Raw genomic sequence first — 20,207 nt, 5'->3', positions numbered from 1 at the left:
TAGATATAGATATACACACCCACATATAAGAGGGAGGGGAGGTGTGGATGGATGGATGGATGGATGGATGGATGGATGGATGGATGGACAGACGGACGGACAGACAGATAGATGGACACATAGATAGATTGGCAGATAGACCATTTTAGCTCTAGTTGGTACGACCAAATCTAGAAATCACAGATCAAGCCATAGAGGGAGTTAGAAATCAAACTTCTTCAACAATGGATAAGCACCACCAACTATATTTCAACTCCTTCACATACTCAATGATAATTACTAATACAAATGGGAAAAATTAATATTCATTAAGCTCTTACAATGTGTCAGGCATCTGTCTAAGAGTTTTACAGGTCTGTTTACTCCTCATATAATCTTGTTAAGTGGAACTATTAATGAGGACACTGAGGCCCCAGAAGGGAAGTAACTTGCCCAAGGTTACGGAGCTGGTAAGTGGTAGAAGAGGGTTTGAATCCAGGTCTTTGGAGCCAGACTAGCAGCAGGGAGGCACCCATCTCAACAGATCTCCCCAAATATTCTTCTGTTTCTTTCCCAATGTCAACCCAATTCCAACAGATCAGGCTGCCTGAGATTATACTATAGTCCATGTATTCCAAAGAAAAACATTCCCAAATCAAATCAAGAAGAAAATAAGACACACTTATCGTAATTTGAAAATGTGAAAGTTAAACAGATTAAACAGCTCAGTTGCCTCATTTGTAACAGATGTAGCAGATCATAAGCAGTGAGAGGGAGACATCTACCTCACTGTTGTAATTTTAAAGCACACGGAAATGGTAACACAGAACAAAGGCTTCTGACAAAACGGCTTCACCAAAGAATAAACTCTCATCTTACCTTACATATAATGAAATGGGTACAACTGTATTGAGAATAATAATATACGACCAGAATGTTAAGAATCCCGAGAACACGGAGTTCTTCTCTCCTTCATTCCCAAAGAGGAAAGTTCTGAATTGGTTCCCAACTTGATTCTCCCAGATTGAATTTCCTATCGCAAGAATAATTCCTAAGCATATCAGAAACCCAAAAATCTGAAATGAGAATAGAGGTTTGGTTAACTTAAATCCAAAACTAGTCACATCAATGCAATCTGATTATATTCCTAACTCCAAGAAACTGTCACTTGAACAGCAAGTTATGCAAAGCTCTTCTTACTTATTAATCACCCAAGTAGCATGTAATATATTTATGTTGGAAACTTGGCTAAATGTTTTACATACATTTTCTCACTTAAGTCTCTCACTGACTCTGTGAGATAGGAACAAACATTATTCACACTTTACAGGCCAAGAACAAAATAAAACAGAAGCCCACACAGATTATGTAACTTGTCCACGGCCACAAAGCTAGTAACTTTAGTAACTTCACATCCTCTACTTGTGAAGAGTGCATATATTTAAGTGGCTTAAGTATAGAAGACCACATGTCCTGCTTTGCCCTGGTCAGCCTGATGTATATCTGTTATCCAGGTATACCATTAATAGCATTCCCTCTTTCACCTTCAAAAGTGTTCTGTTTGAATCATAAATGATATGGTAACCCAAGCATAAAAGCAAAAGGAGGAAAACATCATGAATAAAGAACTGTCTCAGACTAGTTAAGTCTCTTGACTACAGATCTAACTGTGCAATGCTTACTTCAAGTCAACAAGAAAGATAAGGATTAATTAAAATACTGTATGACATATACTTTATTTTTGAGATTAAAAAAAAAAGTCAGAAGCAACCTGAAAACTGTTAGCCAATTCTTACATTGTGACTGGTATCAGTACTAGCCAGGCAGACATTTGGGAGGGATAGCAACTAGGAAGACACAAGGTCAGTGCCTTTTAAGTAGGCCTGGAAAGGAAGGACACAGAGTCAGTGAACACATAACAGCGGCACTGAACACAATGTTCTGGGGACTTTGCTGAGTGTCACACTGTGTTAGGAGCGGAGACCAGCCACTGATGAGAGAGGAGTGGGGCTAGAAAACAGGAACGTATTTCTCTTCTATTTCTTTTTTCCCTCAAGAAAGAATATTCAGACACTCCAGGACTGACTACTTCTTTATTCAGTTCATGAACAAAATAGGCACATAAGAAGACAAAGTTGGGGAACATCTGATTTAAAGTATATTAGAAAGCCGTGTATTAGAGAAAAGTAAAATTGTGAATCCCCCAAATCCTACCAGTTTGGTACCTGCCTCACAGTATTCTCTCTTCTTTCAATGGCTAATACTACAAGATAACTGAAGTGAGTTACTTTAACAGCATTAAAGGCCCTAATTTAGGATGGACTCCACTTTTAATTCCCCAATGGATCATTCAGTTTTCTAATATGAAAAGCTGGGACAGTCTCTGCTTCACAATGAGCAATTTGACTCTGTGGTGGATGCACAAACAATCGCCATGCAAGACCTCCAAGTGGGTTCAAGGCAACTTAAACCGGGAATTCTAGGAGGAGGGCACAGGCTCCTTCTGGGCATGTCCCTTGGCCTCATGGACTCCGCGGTGCTGGGGGGAGGAAAGCCCAGGTCTAAGAGTAACACTGAAAGTAAAACAGAGTCTGGCCAGTATTCTGTTCCCCAAAAAGAGTTCATTTCCTTCTTTCCTTACTCAGAGTCCGGCTGTTACATATCAGGTAAGCAAATATAGATTGAGCTCAGATTCTTTACAATGGCTTTTAAGTCTGTAGTAGGGCGGGTGGGGAAACATGGTTCAAAGTCACTGTCCTTTTATTTCAAAGTCAGTGTTTTCAAACTTAACCCTAACATAAGCAGGCAAAGCAACATTACAAAAAAAAAGTCAGATAACAATCAGATCATAGCATGAGGCAGCGCAAGAGTAACTGATAAAGGGGTGAGATGCAAAGAAGACTTGACTGTACTGGGTTCACCAGTGGTAGAGAAAATCATTCCAAAAAAATCAGGGAAGGATAAAAAAAAATTCAGAACAAAGAGACAGCCATGGGCTAGGAGGTTCAGAAGCCTTCATGAAGGAGCTGAACAGGGACTTGGGCCTCACAGGATTCGTATGCAGAAAGAGCTACATAATCTTCAGGGACCAGTGCAAAATAAAAATGCAAGACCTCTTGTTCATAAATTATTAAGAGTTTCTACACAATGACAGCAGATCTATAAGCCAAGTGTGAGGCCTTTCTGTGTATGACCTCACACATCCACACCCAGGAAGCAAGTTCTGTGAGCTATGGAGATGTGCATAAACATAAGATGACAAAGAGACCAAACGACTTTAAATACCATGTATTGTTTTTTAAAAACAAATCTTTGGCATATGGAGAACCTGCAAGACCATGAAGCCCTCCAGAATAACTAACCTCTCATGAGAAGCTCTACCAATGGTTGAGAAACCATAATCCAGGAAGGAGAAGGCAACGTAACTGGGCCCTAAATGTAAAATTCCCAAATACAAATTCCACAAGGAGAATGTAGACTTCTGAAAGAATTCCCAGCACAATATAAGAAATATATTAGGCTGACAATGACTAATGATATTGCCTAATTTTGTTAGTAACTTACCCATAGTACTAGAGTATTCATCAATCTATCAATGCTTGTCCTCTTAAACTTTGTCTTACCACTGTTCTGCATTAGTTTAGTGTCAGGACCTGCAAAAAAAAAAAAAAAAAAAAAAGAAATAACAACTTGAAATGATTAGATGATATTATTATCATGATCATTCATCATCTTTATTATTATTAATTCCTACTTATATCAAATGTTCCTGAAAGGGAAATAATGTGGTTGTTTTTGTCAAAATAATTTGACTTTTATTAAGAGCAGGGATTATTTTAAGTTGTTTATGATTCTCAACTGGTGGCTTAATAACAACCCTGGAAACACAAGAAAATTAGTCTTCTTAAAACAGGATAAATCCAGGCAGAACTTGTAATTAAAAGGTTTAAGAAAAGCTATTTTTCAAAAATCTGTAAATGGGTGTGCTTACAGTTTGAAGCAATTAAAGATAAAGAAGTCAATCAAATTGAGGAATAACTTGGAAATGATTAAAGGAACGTAGTAATGAGCACAATTCAAAACACTAAGGTCAAAAATGGAAAGTTAGGACAAGAAATTAAATTCTGGCTCTGTTTTCCAAAAAGATGTGAAGTGCCTTTAATGGAGGAACTAGAATAACTCCAAACAATACAAGAGCAAATAATTTAAACCTTTATTGTGTACTGCACACTGTGGATAAAATATGCATTTTTGTAAGGGCAAGAATTGTCTTAAATCCTGTGTTAGATTTATTTCAAGTAATTCTCTTAAGTGTCATGTTTCATATTTACTAAGTGCCTTCTTCAAGAAATTCTAAAAATACTATTAAGTGCTTAAGAGGTAGATTATTAGACGATTAACAAAGGAGACTGTCGGATTATACTGCTAAGGAAATTCCTGGTGGACAAGGAAGACACTCAATAAAACCAATTACATTATAATTATAATTTTAATTATATCTGACTTCCCTAGTGTTCCTTCCCCACATTGTCTTCCCACAGTTATGACCAATCTATGTAGCCACTTACTATTTGAGGAGAGGGGAAAGGAAAGAAGGGAGGCACACAGGGAATTACACACCATTTGAGATGTCAGGGAAGAATGGGCATATCCTTAAAAGACTCCTTTACTTAGAAAATAAATTGGAGCAAAGACTGGGGTCTCATAATAATTCACTGCTTTGAGTTGGAAATTGTACCCCAGTGTCCTGTTCCCAGCCACTGCTGTGTGAAGGAAACCACCCACATTTTCTCAGAATTGTTTATTAAAATCATATGGACATTAAGATTGGGAAGTATTTCTTTTTGAAAAGATCACAAAGAGCAAACTGAGTTTGTGATTTCTAAAAGCTGAAATATTAGCTCACAGCGAAAAAAATGTGACAATGAATATATGTATGTTTGTGTATAACTGAAAAATTGTGCTCTACACTTGAATTTGACACAACATTGTAAAATGACTATAACTCAATCAAAAAAGTTTAAAAAAAAAAGAAACCTAACAGTCTGAATGCAAAAAATAAAATAAAATAAAATAAAATAAAATAAAATAAAATAAAATAGAAGCTGAAATACTGACAGACCAGTTTTGTGCTAAAAATGTACACTTCTTAGGCATGCATATACACAGAGACTAGCAAAGAATCCACTTAGTGGGTTCTGAAGCATTTATTTAACTGTAACAGATGGATATACACATCTCTCCTTCCCTTCACAGTAACAGATCTTGAAAGAATTTTCTATACTCATCAGCCTGTTTCCTCATCTCCCACTCCTTTCTCAACCTACTTTCTGGGTCAATCACTCCACCAAAACAGATCTCGTATTACCATCAATATCCTCCATACCTTCTTTGACCTCTCAGCAGTCCTTGACACTGTTGACCATTCCATCCTTTTGAAACACACTCTTCCCTTTTGCTTCAGTTGTTCAATGTTCTGCTTTTCCTCCAACCTCTTTGGTATCTTCTTTGTCTGTCATGATGCTCACTCCTATCTACCCAGCCATTAAATACTGGAACTTCTTAAGAAACAGGCATAGGCCATCTTCTCTTCTTTCTCTGTATACCCTCCCTGAGCAATCTCATCTAAGACGACAGCTCCAATTAACACCTATAGGCCAAATGTATATATCCAGCTCAGACTGCTTCTCTGATCTCTAAACTCAGATATTTAAGTCCATGTATTTTGTTGCCTATATGGTAACTTCACCTGAATCTTTCTAAGGCCCCTCAAGAGGCCCCTGTCAAGCCCAACTTGTCATCTTCCTCTGGGGTTCCTTATCTCAGGGAATGACACAACCATTCATCCAGTTGCGAAAGGCGGGAGAAACCTAAGAGTTTGGTCTATCTCCATGACTCCCATCCTAATCCAAAGTACCTTCAACTCAAAAAGCCTAACAACTTTGTTTCCCCACATCTACTGTGCCACCACTCCAATCACACACTTCTTCCCGGACACTGTTTACCAACTTTACATAAACACTGTAGGGAAGAGTGAACCTTTCAAATTTAACACATATACACACACCACCTGTTTGAAAAATTTGCAATGGCTTCCCAAAGTTCTTAGGATAAAGACCAAAATTCTGGATACAGACCACAAGGTCCTGCATGGTCCGGCCCTTATCCTTGTCTCTGGTCACCTATCCATTTCTATCCTCCATGCTCTCCATGCTCTACACTGGCCTTCTTAAGTCTTTTTACCTCCTCATCCTCAACTCTGCCAAAGGGCCTTTGCCTATGATGTACCTTTTAGCTAACTTGTTCTTTCCCTCCATATTCCTCCACTAAATACTATTATGAATCCATGTTCTTTTTCTTCAGAACACTGCTCAGTTTGAGATCCTATTTACTCATTACTACAATTATTTGAGATTAATGTCTCTCTCCTACCAGACTCAAAACTACATGAGTGAGGGGACTGCACCTGTGTTTTTTCTTCACATGCTTCATTGCAAATGAGTAAGCAGTATAGTGCCTGCCACATAGTAGGTGATCAATAAATAATGAATGAATTTATTTAAGTACCTGCGATGTTTTAGGCAATGTACATACACGCTTTTCACCTATTATCTCACTAATGCTTAAAATAAGCCAAAAAAATTAGGTACTATTATCCTAGTTCACTAATAATAAAACTGAGGCTTAAAGAATTTAAATAACTTGCCTGAGATTTTTTTTTTATCTAGTACGCATCAGAGCCAAAATTAGAACCCAGATATGTCTAATCTAAAGCTCTTGCTTTTAACCACGATTTTTAAAACTATATGAAGTAGTCCACCAACTCATTAATTCACTGACTTATTCAGTCAATGTATATTTAGGACCATGACTCATTCAGAGTCAAATAGGAAATAGATGAAACATTGAAAAAGGATAATTAGAGGAAGGTTTATTTATAAAGGGACTCTTTATAAAAATGTAGGTGGAGGTATAAGAGAAGTAAAAGGTTAATGCAGTAACTAAGGACTTAGTAGCAATCAAGATGTTTCTCCATTTACACCAGAAGGGAGAAATGAGGGGAAGGGGTGGTTGCTAGACTCCAAAAGAGAGAGCTGTGTAAAGTTTGCAGCCTTTAGAGAAAGAGTGACTTTATGTTGAGGGACCCAGCCAGCCTGTAGTGATGACACAGGGAGGTAATCTGGGGGAATAAATACTTGATCTCTATCTTCTTCCTTTAATCTCTTCCCAGGGATCCCCAATGATAGAACCAAAGGTCAAGGAAACCTACTAATGTAAACCATACAAGTCAGCCTTCCAGGGCAGAGAGATGAGCAGGAAATGGTGTGAACAGATCTGGAGGGACAAATGGAAGACACCCAGCACAAAAACCTACTAGGCACCAAGATGGTGTTGACTCCTATGGACTCCTTAAATGAATAAGACTTCTATCCTCAAACATGGGACTTTCTCCCCTCTTAAGATAAAGGAAAAGCCATGACCAGGAAGGCATGGTCTGGCTATTAATAGATATTAAACCCTCATAAATTATACATTTGTGAAGTAAACCATGCTTGTATCAACTATACTCCTTGCACAATCCTTAATGGCAGGTACAACTAGAGTAATAATACAGAAAGAATGGTTAATAATTTGCTTTGGATAACTGCCGTAAGATCTAGGTGTTCACCTGGAACTAGTTCCCCACATTAGATGTCTCAAGACTTAGGGGTTCTGAGACACTCATTTGTTCAATTCTGACATTGACAAAACAGTTATTCCTCTGCCTGACATTATTCTAATTAAGCTTTCTACTGACATCCGTGCCTAGACTAAAGCCAACACAGGCATACTCTGCCTCATGAACATGCCAGTGAACATCCAGGTCACATCACAAAAGAGGCTGATTTCCCACCTCTCCCTGCCAGGATCCAAGAGCAGTACGCCTTTCCAACTCTCAGCCTACGGAGCAGACAGCACGCTCTGAACTGATGCCGAAAGAAGACAGAAGCAGGGAAGGAAGGAAAACAGCACTTGTCAAGCATCCTCTTCCACATGCATCGCCTCACTGAGCCTTTACGATGGCTCTCAAAGGTACTCATTCTCATCCCCAAGTTAACAGCAGAGAATGAAAGCTTAGGAAGTTTAAGTAATCAAGGTTTAACATCCCACAGCTGGTAAACAAATCTGAATCCAGATCTGTCCAATCCAAATTCTGTAAACTTTCTGTTATATTTTTTTGGAGAGAAACCCATTCAACCTACCACTCCACTTCTTTCCTACATAGAGGCATTTCCCCACAGAGCCAACATTACAAAGAAACACTTGGGCCCCGAGCGGCTCCCAGCAGCTGTCCTAGCACAACATGCCATAGCTGGACTGTAATCCTGAATTGGTCATTCCACACAAGATCACACAAATGCAAACAAAAATTTGGGCTACAGCCCATTCCTAGGATGATGCACTCCTATTCCTCTAATGACAGGGAGCAAACCAAGAGGGCCCTTTCCATCAGAGGACTGCTAAGAAATCTCCTCTTCATTAAACAGGAAGATTAAAGTGGGACGGTAAAGATGGGTTAATGTGTGAAGTCTAGCACTCTGTTTCTCAATACAGGGAAGATGCAGATAAGGAAATACATGATCATAGGTTTATTTCCCTGACTAAAGAATAAAAGCATCTGATGAAAACATTACAAAGCCAGATTCATCCCCAGACAAAAGGACATATACTGCCTCATTTCTAGGGATTTCCCAAGTCCTTACAGTGGCAATGCCCCAAGCAGCAAGAGCCTGGCTAACACCCACAGCTGAGAGTATTTAAGAGGAACTGGGAGGATTCTTCTAGATTTGGAACACTTTTGAATCTTTAATGGACATTTCATTGTGTTGAGGGAAGTCAGTTAAGAAGAAACATTCCAATTTTGATTGCACGTATAGTCAATGGGCCCAAAATACATCTTAATTTGGTGTCACAATAAACAGGATTTTAAAAAATCAAGAGCTGGCAGTTGAAGCCATGAGTACAATTTGGGAGGCTTTACGAAACGGTGCTACTGTAAGCTTCCTTGGCAGGAGAGTGCCATCGTGGGCCTTTGGAGATAAAGTAGAGCTGGAAACATGGCCAGCAGGAAAGAGGCAACAGCCCTCCCCACCTCCGGCATGCACAGTCTTTCCAGGACCCATTGTCCTGTTAACAAATAGGAGAAGAAGCTCTGAAGTACAAACAGAAATGACAGCAGATCATCTCTAAGAAGGCTTTTCCCAAAGGATTGCTTGGCCTTTGCAAACCACAAAATTAACAGCAGATCCAGGGGCTTGCTTTCATGCTCGTCCTCCACTTTATAGGCAGGTTGATTAACACATAATGATGGGGATGACTGAGGTGGGGTTAGAGAAAGAGAAATTAAACAGTAGGTATCTAGCATCCACTGAATAACTAAGACTCAAGCACTCTTAAGAATAAGTTCGTGATGTCAGTGGTTCCTCGCACAGTGGGGCCACACAGACTGTTTCCAGAGCAGCACTGTCTTCCCCTGGTGCCTGTACGCCACAGTCAACCCACTGTGGCACCTTGCATGCCACAAAAGCATGGTGCCCATCCAACCTGGAGAGCCGCAGACTGTACCCATGCAGATCTCAGGAGGGGCTCTCCCATAACCGACCCTGGGGAGTCAGCTGTACCTGCAAAAATAACCATTCCAAAGCACCAGCTGGTGTTTCTCAGGACACAGCCTCTCAGGATTATCTTCTCATTGTTGAGGGAGTGCTTGCTGTCCTTCCAAGAGAGGACTCCTGTGAATTTATCTAATTTGTTGTTAGGTGCCTCACAGACAACGATCCCTGTAAAATACAAAAAACAAACATCTTTACGTCTCCCCTTGAACTCCTTCGAAGCCCAGAGTACTGTCAGCACCTGGCTTCTAACATGAGGTACATTTCCTTCTCTCCCAGACAGCGCAGTGCAACACATACACATATAGATACATATCCCAGGTTGTGCTAGGAAAAATCATCCAGGGGATATAAAGATGGAAATCCATCAGGTGTTCTGAGACTTAATTTCCTGCACTGTCCAAATAAGAATAGAAACCTCAGGAGGCATGGGATATTTTATCCTTTAAAATAAATCACTCATCTCTACTTTAGGTTTTTAAAAAAAATTATTTTTGAAAAGATAAAGCAGAGATGATCCTAAAAGTTTTTCTTATTTCATCTCTTTTTACTGTATGTAACTTTCACACAGGTTGAAATGGCATACTTCCAGTTTCACAAGCAAGGCTAATCGGGTTTTGCTAGGCTCATAATCAGAATTTCGGGGGCCCTACTACATTCCACCCCCAAGAAACCTGGGTTTTGTTGGCCACATGTGCCTGAGAATGCGTGTGATTCCTTTCAGCTGTTCTGTGCTTCTTATCTTGCTTAGATTTAGAGTTCTGGGGACTCTCAAAGGCACCATATAACTTGCCTCAAACTAGCCAGAAGATGTTTCTAGTTTTTTTGGGTTTTTTTGTTTTTTTAAATACCAAGCCCATTCCAAACTAAGGGCATGCCCATTCCAAATCAATGAATCAATTTGTTCCACTAAAACAAGAAGAAAATAAACTTTCAGGGTGGGGGTTCTCTTGACAGAAGAAGAAAATCAGAAATAATCTCTCATGGACCTGGTCACAAAATCTAACTATTAGATTCAAGTACATTTGCACTCCAAACGGTTGGGCTTAACTTTTTATAAGTAAAGAGTACAGAGGTTTGAAAGACGGAGGGAGAGAGGAAGGAACAGAGACAGGGAAGGAATGAAAGAGGAGACTGTGGGTCGATCCAAACAGGGTTCAAGCCAGTCAGGGGTAAGATTAGAGCCTACACGGTTCTCTCTCAAAAACAATAAAAGTACATTTATTTAATCAGAAACCAAAAGGACTGGTTAGAACATAAAATGTAGCATTTGGAAAATAAAGAAAGGAAGCAGGTCTTCAGCACTGATTGAAGGGAGGAGAGACCAGCCAGGCCTACAGAACCTCTGGATCACACGCTCACAACACCCATCACGCACCTTGTGAACTCACTGGCTTTCTACACAGGCTCCCTTCCTTAACAGGATGATTATGTTTTCCTTTTAAAACTCGTAGACATACGTGACAGCAGCCAGGATCACTTCCGACCAATGAGACTACTAATGATAATAGATTCTGCATGAAAAAAATAAAACCAGACAAAACCCTGAAAGAAATGAGAGATGTGAGGTCTCAGGACTGCTTTTCCAAACTCCATCTACCTTTCTCCAGTATCACAAAAGTAGCGCCTGCAACAGCCCCACCTGGGACACTCACTGATTTCTTCCCAGACAGCCACTGCTAAATGAGACAGTCCAACAAGAAGATTTGGATGAGGCTGCATGATATGTACAAGGTCATTTTATATACGTAGGGAAGGGGCTAAATTCCGGTTCGCTCCCATTATAGTATATCGCAGATATTAAAAAAGTAAATTAAAACTGATTTCAACTGGCCCAAATTATTTAGACAATTATATCGTAGAAGAGGAGACATTTCCTAAATTCTTAGAATTCAGTATCTTTTTTCTTGATCAGTAATTTCCACTCCTGAATTTTACAGAACCTGAAATTGGGTATTACCAGCAAAAACCCTATGTAAAATAATGAGTTGACAGCAACCTTTAAAGCTTATTCCAGTTTCTTGACCCAAGACTCAATTTCTCAGTCTTCAAACTTGGCCACCAAAACAAAAACAAAAACAAAAAAAAGCGCTTTGGGCAAAAACAACATGATACACAGTTCCTGCCAACAGGAATATAAAAAACAGGCTCATTTGATCATTTTTATTGTCGCAAGCAAAGACTGACATGGAGGCAAATATAGCCTTGAACATGCTGACTTGCTGCTCCCTGGCCCCAAGGCTCATCCACTTCTGGCCTGACACCAAGGGTGTGGTTCTAGACAGGAACAGGCTGTAAGACCAAGGGATTCTGCCTCAGTTATTCGAGGCCAAGCCCCAGTTCAACCCTTCTGGAAGCGTGTGGTCCCAGTGATTTAAGTACATGCTAACTACAGGACCTAGTCAAAACAAAATGGCGGGAACAAAGCCAAGCTACTTTTTTTAATTTTTAAAAGTTTTCAGCTATCCCTTTGTTAGCCCCATTAGCACAAAATACAGCTTCCCAATGTCTTTTCTGCCTCTTTTTCAAAAGCAGTCAACAGGTTCCTTCGAAATAAGCACTCTACTCACTTCTGTAACCCCATAACCTACATACAGCCTACATAACAGGATCTTAGTAAGTATTTGTTAGAGAGATGGGTGGAAAGATAGTTTCAAGAGAGGCTGGAAGACGATATGGGTATTAGAGCAGACCTAAAATGAATGGAAGAAGTGCGTATATTTCCATGGTAATGGTGATAAAGGGGATTAGAAGACCTAATCGCCTAGCCACAAAGGGGGACTTACATTGGCTTAACTCTAAAGGGACATAAACAGATCTGAGAACACTGAAAACAAAGTAGGCAACTTGAAGCACATAAGCAACCAAAAATATATCCCCACACAAAGCATAATAAGGACTAGAGAAAAACTGTAGGACCCTTCTTCCTTTTGCTAATTGTGTCAAAGAGTAAGAGGCAGTAAACAGTTTGCCAATGGATGAGGAAACAGTTTAGGAAAAATCATTTCTCACATAGTTATTCACTGAACACATGTTTAGAGAACAAAGTCATCTTTAATGAGAAATTTTTTAAAAACTGGGAAGATATCAGGACAATAGTAAGTATAAATATAATGAAACTAGCCAATCACATTTGTTTGCCTCTCTTAAGAGAACAGGCCTGAAAGCAGACAGCAATTCATCCAGGTTGCAATCACACAGACATATTCTAGGACAATACTAAACAAAATCCACAAGAATTCACTCTGGACCCTCTGGGCATTCTAAATTTAATAAGCTGGATTGTTGGTTAATTACCAACCTAATAACCTTCCTAAACTAATATGTTTACTTTAAAGTAGAAATCTGTAGTTTATCATAACAATTGAACTCAGTACCCAGTATTTCAACATTTTCCAGAGCAGTTGACTTTATTTCTTTATGGATATTATTACCAGCAATGCTTCTTAATTACCCACACCACACCTCTTTCCTAAGATAAATCACCTGTTGAATAAGACATCATCACTGATGTTCAAGAGCTTCTCCCATCCAGAGCTTCTTGGAGTTTAGGAGGCTGCCCACTACTGCTGCCCTGATGATTGTGATAAATATTTATTTTTTTCTTAGAAAGAAGAACGCCACCTTTTTGTTTCCTAAAACCTTATTATTCTTCAACCATTAAGCCTCAGCCACCCATCATCACCATCATAATGCCCACATCAACACCAGCAGTAAAGAGGGAAGTTATTCCTCCTGACTTCACAAGGAATCTCATGCAGTCACACACAGTGGGCTGTGCTTCTGTCCAGGTGAATGGGAAACCTATCTAGTGAGCTAAAAAAAAAAAAAAAAATCACAAGATGCTAATCAAGCCTTCTTGTGTTAAAAAAAAAAAAAAAGAGAGAGAGAGATTTGTTTTTCTGTGTCTTAATTACACACATGTTCTTCTTTAGAAAGGACCACAAAATACACAAAGATTCCTGAAATAAAGAGTCAACCTTTCCCTGGTTCACAATTCAGTATTAACAATTATACCAAATATGTAAACTTGTCATAGTTACAAAAAAACAGATCTTAGTCCAGCCAATAACAATATGCAAAAGATTCTTAAACACATTTGGACAATTTACATCCAGGGCTTTTCCCAAGGCATAAGGATGTCCAGTTTTACAAATTTATAATTAAAACTATTTTCAGTTGCTTATTTGTAAAAGCCTGTCAATTCCCATAAGACTTCAACATGAAAAATCAAGACCCACTCTATTTTTATACTTGTTATAATATTAGAGTTATATATCTTTTATAATATCAAGTTATATATCTTTTCTTATAGAACTCAACAGACTACATGTCAGCTTTTCCTGATGTTTGAAATGTATAAAAATATTTATATGAGAACTTCCCAAATAAATGGATTTGCCTATCAAAACCCACCTCTATCTTGTGCATACTTTTCTCTATGTTGGGCCAGGTCCTCTATAAATTCTAGTCAGGGACCCTAACATGTAAGATCACTGAGAACATTGCTACTTTTTAGAAACACAGTGATGTCATGTAAGTCCTGGATGGACCTGACCACTGGTAATTCATTTTGCACTTTCAGGTTTAAAGTATTCTTAAAATTTATTTTGTATCTTGATCAGGAGCTAAGCAGGCCTGCTGATTCCCTAACTCTCCAGTGCTGCCTTTTTGCTTACAGTTTATAGAGCCTCTTGTGTCCTTTCGTAGACTAGGCTTTGCCAGCACTCCTGGGTTCATAGTCTAGCTCCTCCACTTAGTAACCACGTGACCTTGGGAGAGTTATTCAATTTATCTGGATCTCAGATTCCTTGTTATTGCTTTCAATTTATGGGCCATCTCCTCCTCCCAGGGCTATAAGGTTGAGTAAGATAATGTTTGCAATTAATTAGCATGGTGCCTGGTACACAGTGAGCACTTGTTCAAGTGTCCACATCATGTTTAGGGCCTGAGAACTTTAGGGCTTTTGCATAATTAAAGGCTTCTTTGGGGATGAGCTCTTGTTCAAGTCTGTCTTCTCCCCAGGCTTGTATGTGCTATGAAAGCAAGGGCTGGGTCTGACTTATTAACCACTGCATCCCCAGGCTTAGCAAACCCTTAGGCACTGTGTTAAATATATATTTAGTGAGTAAATGAACAGGTGAGTGAGTAGGTAAAAGAAAGAAAAGAATGAATGAAAGCTAATGCCATGCCTGAAGACCATTCTTGAACCCACAAGACACCATTCTTGGGTTTAAGAACAAAAGTGGAGAGGCAAGGAGACTTACAAGAGACATCCTGAGGCCCTAGCCATCTCAGTCCTGATCCTTGGTGTTGTCCCCAATTTGGGGTTCCCAGTGGGGACTTCTCTAGGGATAGGAGTGGGAAACTCTGGTCTTCAAATACTTAGAAGATGTGCACTTATGACACAAGGACAGAAAACTATAGTTTGGTGCTAAAGAAAGTACTTTGACAAATCTCAGAAGAAAAACCACATGGTAACTAGAAGCAAAAATAAGGCCATACCCAGATTTTCCCAGAAGTCACAAGCTAAAAGATGTGCATTGCACAGAGCATGGGAAAGGGGAGGTCTCACACGGCCATTTCACTTATTAGACCTTGCCACAGCAAGGCAGGGCGTGTCCAAATGTACACAAGGCTGATATCATGCTTTTAATTTAAGCTAAAGGATGCAATATCTGGTTTTAATTCCCATGACTCCAGGAAGTCTTTTTTAGTCACCAGAGGAAAACCTGAAATCTTCTGATACCCCATTATGACAAAGGTGAACAGAGGAGACAAAAAAGAGGGAGTAGGAAAAGAATGGAGGAGTTAAAGGACCAAAAGAACCTTAATAATACATGTTACGATATGCTGTAATTCTACATACTTCATATTGCATCCTGTCCCTAGACGTGCTTAATGAACAGACTTAATAAACGGATTAATATGGAGAGTGTGATGAAAATAGAAATGATGAAGAACAACAGAAAAAAAAACAATTCAGGTAGAGAAAATAAGTAAACTAACAAAGAGTGGAAGAGGAAGATGTAAAGAGAATAGCCAGGAAGAATGCAGGGGTGGGGGGTATAGCTCAGTGGTAGAGTGCATGCTTGGCATGCACAAGGGTCCTGGGTTCAAGCCCCAGTGCCTCCATTAAGGGGAAAATTTTTTTAAATAAATAATAAATAAAATAAAAAACAAAAATAAATGTATGTTAAAAAAAACAGAAAAAATTATTTTAAAAAAGGAAGAATGCAAAAAGGGAATAAAGAAAGAAAAAATGGTAAAATGGGGTCATTAGAGAAATGTGTGTATATAGTATATGGGGTATGAACATGTGTGTCAGAGAGACAGAGAGAGATTGAAATTAACTAGAACTGAGAAAGATGGGAATAGAGCGAAAGTTGAAGGCTATAGGAAAACAAAAGCAGTTGTGGGGAGGATTTGGGGTTTGTTAACTGTTCCAACTTTTTCAGACTTTCCACATCTTGCGTCACTCCCTTGGTCTTTAAATTTGGCTGCTAACAGGAGAAATCTAGTTTGTATATTATATCTAATTTATTTCCCCTTAATCCTTCTATTCATTTTTCAGATGCTTTCTTGGAAACAGGAAACCATATTTTAATAAGGTTAAACCCATGGAACATCATATTGCCTTGAACTTTAAGGTAGATTGAAACTCAACCCAAGATTTAAAAATAAAACAGTAAACCTAGCAGAAACCCGGTACTTAACCCAGAAGTATACCAGCCTCATGAATTTGGCATTACACATTCTCTGAAAAGTGACCACAGTTTATGTACAAGTGAGAGACAAGAGGGATCTGTATTGCCTTTATTTGGGAAAACAACTGTACAGCGGAGATTTGGTGAGTTACCTAAGCCATGTGAAGCAAATTCAGGCCACAACTATTAAGTAATAATTATTAATGCACTTTTAAAACAAATGTTATGAAGCAATAAAAAAGACTATTTCTATACATAAGCAGATCCTTTCCCCTCTCAGGACCTGTTATCCCATCTGTGATAAACGAGTTGTTTTAAGTAAGAAAGTGTTTTCCTGCCTCAGCCAGAGCAGCACCACGTGTGTTAGTTTAAATTTGGGGTTTCTGGGTTAAATTGCATTTGGAGAAAGTATCCTAAAGAAAAGAGATAATGAAAGCCACCACAACAGATGATCCCTCTCCCAGCCACCTGCCCTCCTGGAGGAGAGGACTGAGCACTCTTGCTTTGCCCTGCAAGCCCCATCAGGAGGCTTCCTCCTCACCCCATCCTTTCACACTGCCCCCAGCCTTAGGCCCTTCCTTAGCTGTCCAATGTCTTTCTCAGCCTGATCCTGACCCCACCCCTCCTCTCCCTGGCACCTGCAACCATTTTTCACACATTCTGCAAGAATTTATTTAGCACCTACTATGTGCTAGACTTTGTTCTAGGGACTTGGCACATATCAGTGAGCAAAATAAAGACCCCTGTGCAGCTTACACTGTAGCAGGGAGAGCTAAATCAATAATAAACTTAGAAAACAAGCAAGTTGTCAATAGGTCAGATGGTGATACGTGCTATGAGAAGATGAGAAAGTCAAGCAAGACAGGGAGGACTGAGAGGGGTAGGAGGAATCATGCTGAGAAGGAGGATTCTTGGCCTCATTCCTACAGTTTCAAGGATGACAACTACCCAATCCGGCCTGGCCCCTCCTACGCTATCCTGGAACTGACCTCTGGTCAGAGCTGTGGGAGGGTGTGGTGCAGATAGTTAGCACTCATCAAATATCCATGTTATTCCCCAACCTCCCTTGCATTCAGGTCAGGCTCATGTGACTCATGCTGGCCAGTGAAATGTGAGAGGAAGAGCAGTGAAAAGTCAGTTTGTCCCTTTCATCTCATCCTTACTTTGATGTGCTCACCTGAGAGGCCATCAGTCTACGCATCACGCTAAAAGATGAAGAAGGCCACCCAACCTGCAGCAGAACGTGACATGAGGAAGAAATAAACTTTTACTGTTTATGCCACTATGATTTCAGAACTGTTTGTAGCTGAATCATAGTGCAGGCTATCTGTGCCAACAGCTATGAAAGAGAATGAACTGGTAATTACAACATCATTTTCTTTCTTTTTGATGGTAAAGAAAGCAAAAAATCATGAATTATACCTCCTCATAGATTGATAGAAGTATAAAGCCAGGAAAGAAATGAGTAATGGTAAATTATATTGAGGCTGCCCTTTTTAGGACTCCATAAATATTCTGTGATGTATTTTAAGCAAGTATTTTGATTCATGAACACAATTTACTTTTCTTGGATTCACATAACAGTAAATTTTCATTGAAAAAAATTACTTAGTAGAAAATGTGTAATTTGTTTTAATCTAAGCAAAATACTTCTTTGGCCATTTAGTTTCCTGGCTATTCCCCTGACTTAAGTCTCAAACTGGGGGAATATTTTTTTCTATAAACATTTGTTATAATAGCACTCAATTAAGAAAGATTAAAATATTAAGAGCACCCACACAAGCAAATGCAAAGCACAGGCAATGTAAGTTCTAGGCTGTGCACTGTAGAAATCTTATAATGTAAATGTGCCTGTGGCTCTGACTCATGGGATCATGCTAAGACCTTTATCCACATTTTCCTTTAGTGGACTCCAAAGAAAACTTCTGAAAGATAGTCTCAAACTCATAAAGATTTGTTAATAAACAAAACCAATCTGTATGGAAATACTGATATTGGAGGCCAGACATACAAGCGTGTAAAGTGAGAGACCACTGAGGGGTGGCAGGAAGACCCCAAAGATTCTCCCACAGCCTGTCAGATGCCTACAGTCCTATCATTAATGGCTCCTTCCTTTGACTCAAAGGATTCTGTTTCTCTGCGACAGCTTTAACAGAAAAGAACAAGACATAGCTGGAATAGAACAGGTGGGGAGACCATGCTGAAGAGCAGGAGACAGGGTTGAACGGTGTGAAGATGGTGATAACAAAAAATGGTCTTAAATAAACCAACTGATTCATAAATCAGACTACCCTTCTTGCACTATCTGCTGTTATTTAAGACATTATGCCAGGCACTCTGCAAGATACAGAAATATATGAGGCACAAAGTCTTCAAGAAGTCTGCAGTCTAGCACTGGCCCTTGTTATGGAACCAGAGAATGGATGGCTGATCAGATCTAGAACATGGCCTGCATTCATCCTCAGCAAGTCTGCACAAGGCTCCAGGGAGATTCAGGTCAGGCAAGTGAAGGATATTGTGGGACTAGAGGGAACAAGATGTAGAGAAGAGGAGACAAGGATGAAAGGAACGATGACCTGATAAAGCCATTCTCCCCTCGGTAAACACTCTTACTCTTAAGCATTAGAAGAGATTATAAGCTTCAATGCCAGGTGAATTTTATGTCCTTCCACCAAATAAATAGAAACATAAACTGAATTTCAGATAATTAGTTTGTTACATTTTGTTACAAAAGCTTTTTGATTTTGAGATTTTCATTTGTCAGTTTTAAACACTTACCATCAAACTTCGCAAGTCTGCTAATATCAGCTCCAAGTTCCGAGGTAACTGATAGTGCATGGCGCACTTTGAGGTTTGTTTCCCTGTGAAATTAACAGACATGACATGAACTTCTGTATGGAACAGCCCAACCGCCACTTACACAGAGCAATCAGAGGCATGCAGCACTTGCACCATCCCTCTGAATGTCATTTCCACCTCTCACACTACCTCGGGAAAGTAGACAGGGCTTTGCCAGCACCTAAGAGTTGGCATTCCACTCACGGCACATCTGTGTAACAACACAGTCATCTATTTTGCTATTTGAAAGACCAGAGGACATAATAAATATGCTTTCATTCAAACCATGCATGAGCAACAAAACACATGAGGAATGGGAACAACTGCCAAGTAAAGGAGGCCAGTTTCAACTCCAGAGTCTACTATCTACGTAGCACTTTCACTTGCAAAAGATGGTCATGGCTGATTTCACAGTAGCTGGAATTCAAATGGGAAAAGGAATACAGCTTTCTCTTTCTTGGAGAATCAAGCCAACAATCCCATAAAATTCTAGAATCATACAACCAGCCAGGGAACCAGCAGATCACAGTGGGCTGATCATCTTCCAGGCAGGACCACACATACATTGGAAAAATAGCTCTCTGATATCCATGAAATGACCAGCAGAGAAGATTCTATGACCATCACTCAACTTTCATGGTTAAAGGGCTTGCCATTCCAGTTTTCTCACTGAGTTCAACCTAATTCTCTTCTTCTGTAGGTAGAACTCCTGATTAATACCTTCAGTGTCATGCTATACTCTTCCTTAATCTGCCTCAATATCTTGATAAACTTCAAGATGGTTTTTAGCATAAGAAACAATACAGAAAAATTCTGTGTACCCTTTACTCAGTTTCTGCTAATGGTGACATCTTGTATAACTGTATCACAATATCACAACCAGGATACTGACACTGACACAGTCAAGATACAGAATATTTACTCCACACAAGGATTCCTCAGGTCTCCCTGTGTGGCCACACCCACTTCCTTGTCTCCTCTAGTCCATCTTTAACTCCTGGCAACCCCTAATCTGTGGTCCATTTCTCTA

At 39.5% G+C, this 20,207-nt stretch overlaps 1 protein-coding gene across 7 annotated transcripts in view; it reads right to left on the bottom strand.

Annotated features, from left to right (window-relative positions):
• ATP8B4 (ATPase phospholipid transporting 8B4 (putative)) overlaps positions 1-20,207 on the bottom strand; it is a 211,440-nt gene that overhangs the window by 89,680 nt on the left and 101,553 nt on the right. For all 7 annotated transcript variants that reach the window (XM_064485612.1, XM_064485615.1, XM_064485614.1 and 4 more), the window contains 4 exons: positions 19,118-19,200; positions 9,642-9,800; positions 3,544-3,632; positions 859-1,055 (listed from right to left, as the gene is read on the bottom strand). In XM_064485612.1, the coding sequence (XP_064341682.1) occupies positions 859-1,055; positions 3,544-3,632; positions 9,642-9,800; positions 19,118-19,200 (528 nt within the window). The remainder of the gene's footprint in view (positions 1-858; positions 1,056-3,543; positions 3,633-9,641; positions 9,801-19,117; positions 19,201-20,207) is intronic.

The sequence above is a fragment of the Camelus dromedarius genome, chromosome 5 (assembly GCF_036321535.1).
Source record: "Camelus dromedarius isolate mCamDro1 chromosome 5, mCamDro1.pat, whole genome shotgun sequence".
Classification (NCBI taxonomy): Eukaryota; Metazoa; Chordata; class Mammalia; order Artiodactyla; family Camelidae; genus Camelus; species Camelus dromedarius.
This window is presented reverse-complemented; position numbering and strand designations above follow the sequence as displayed.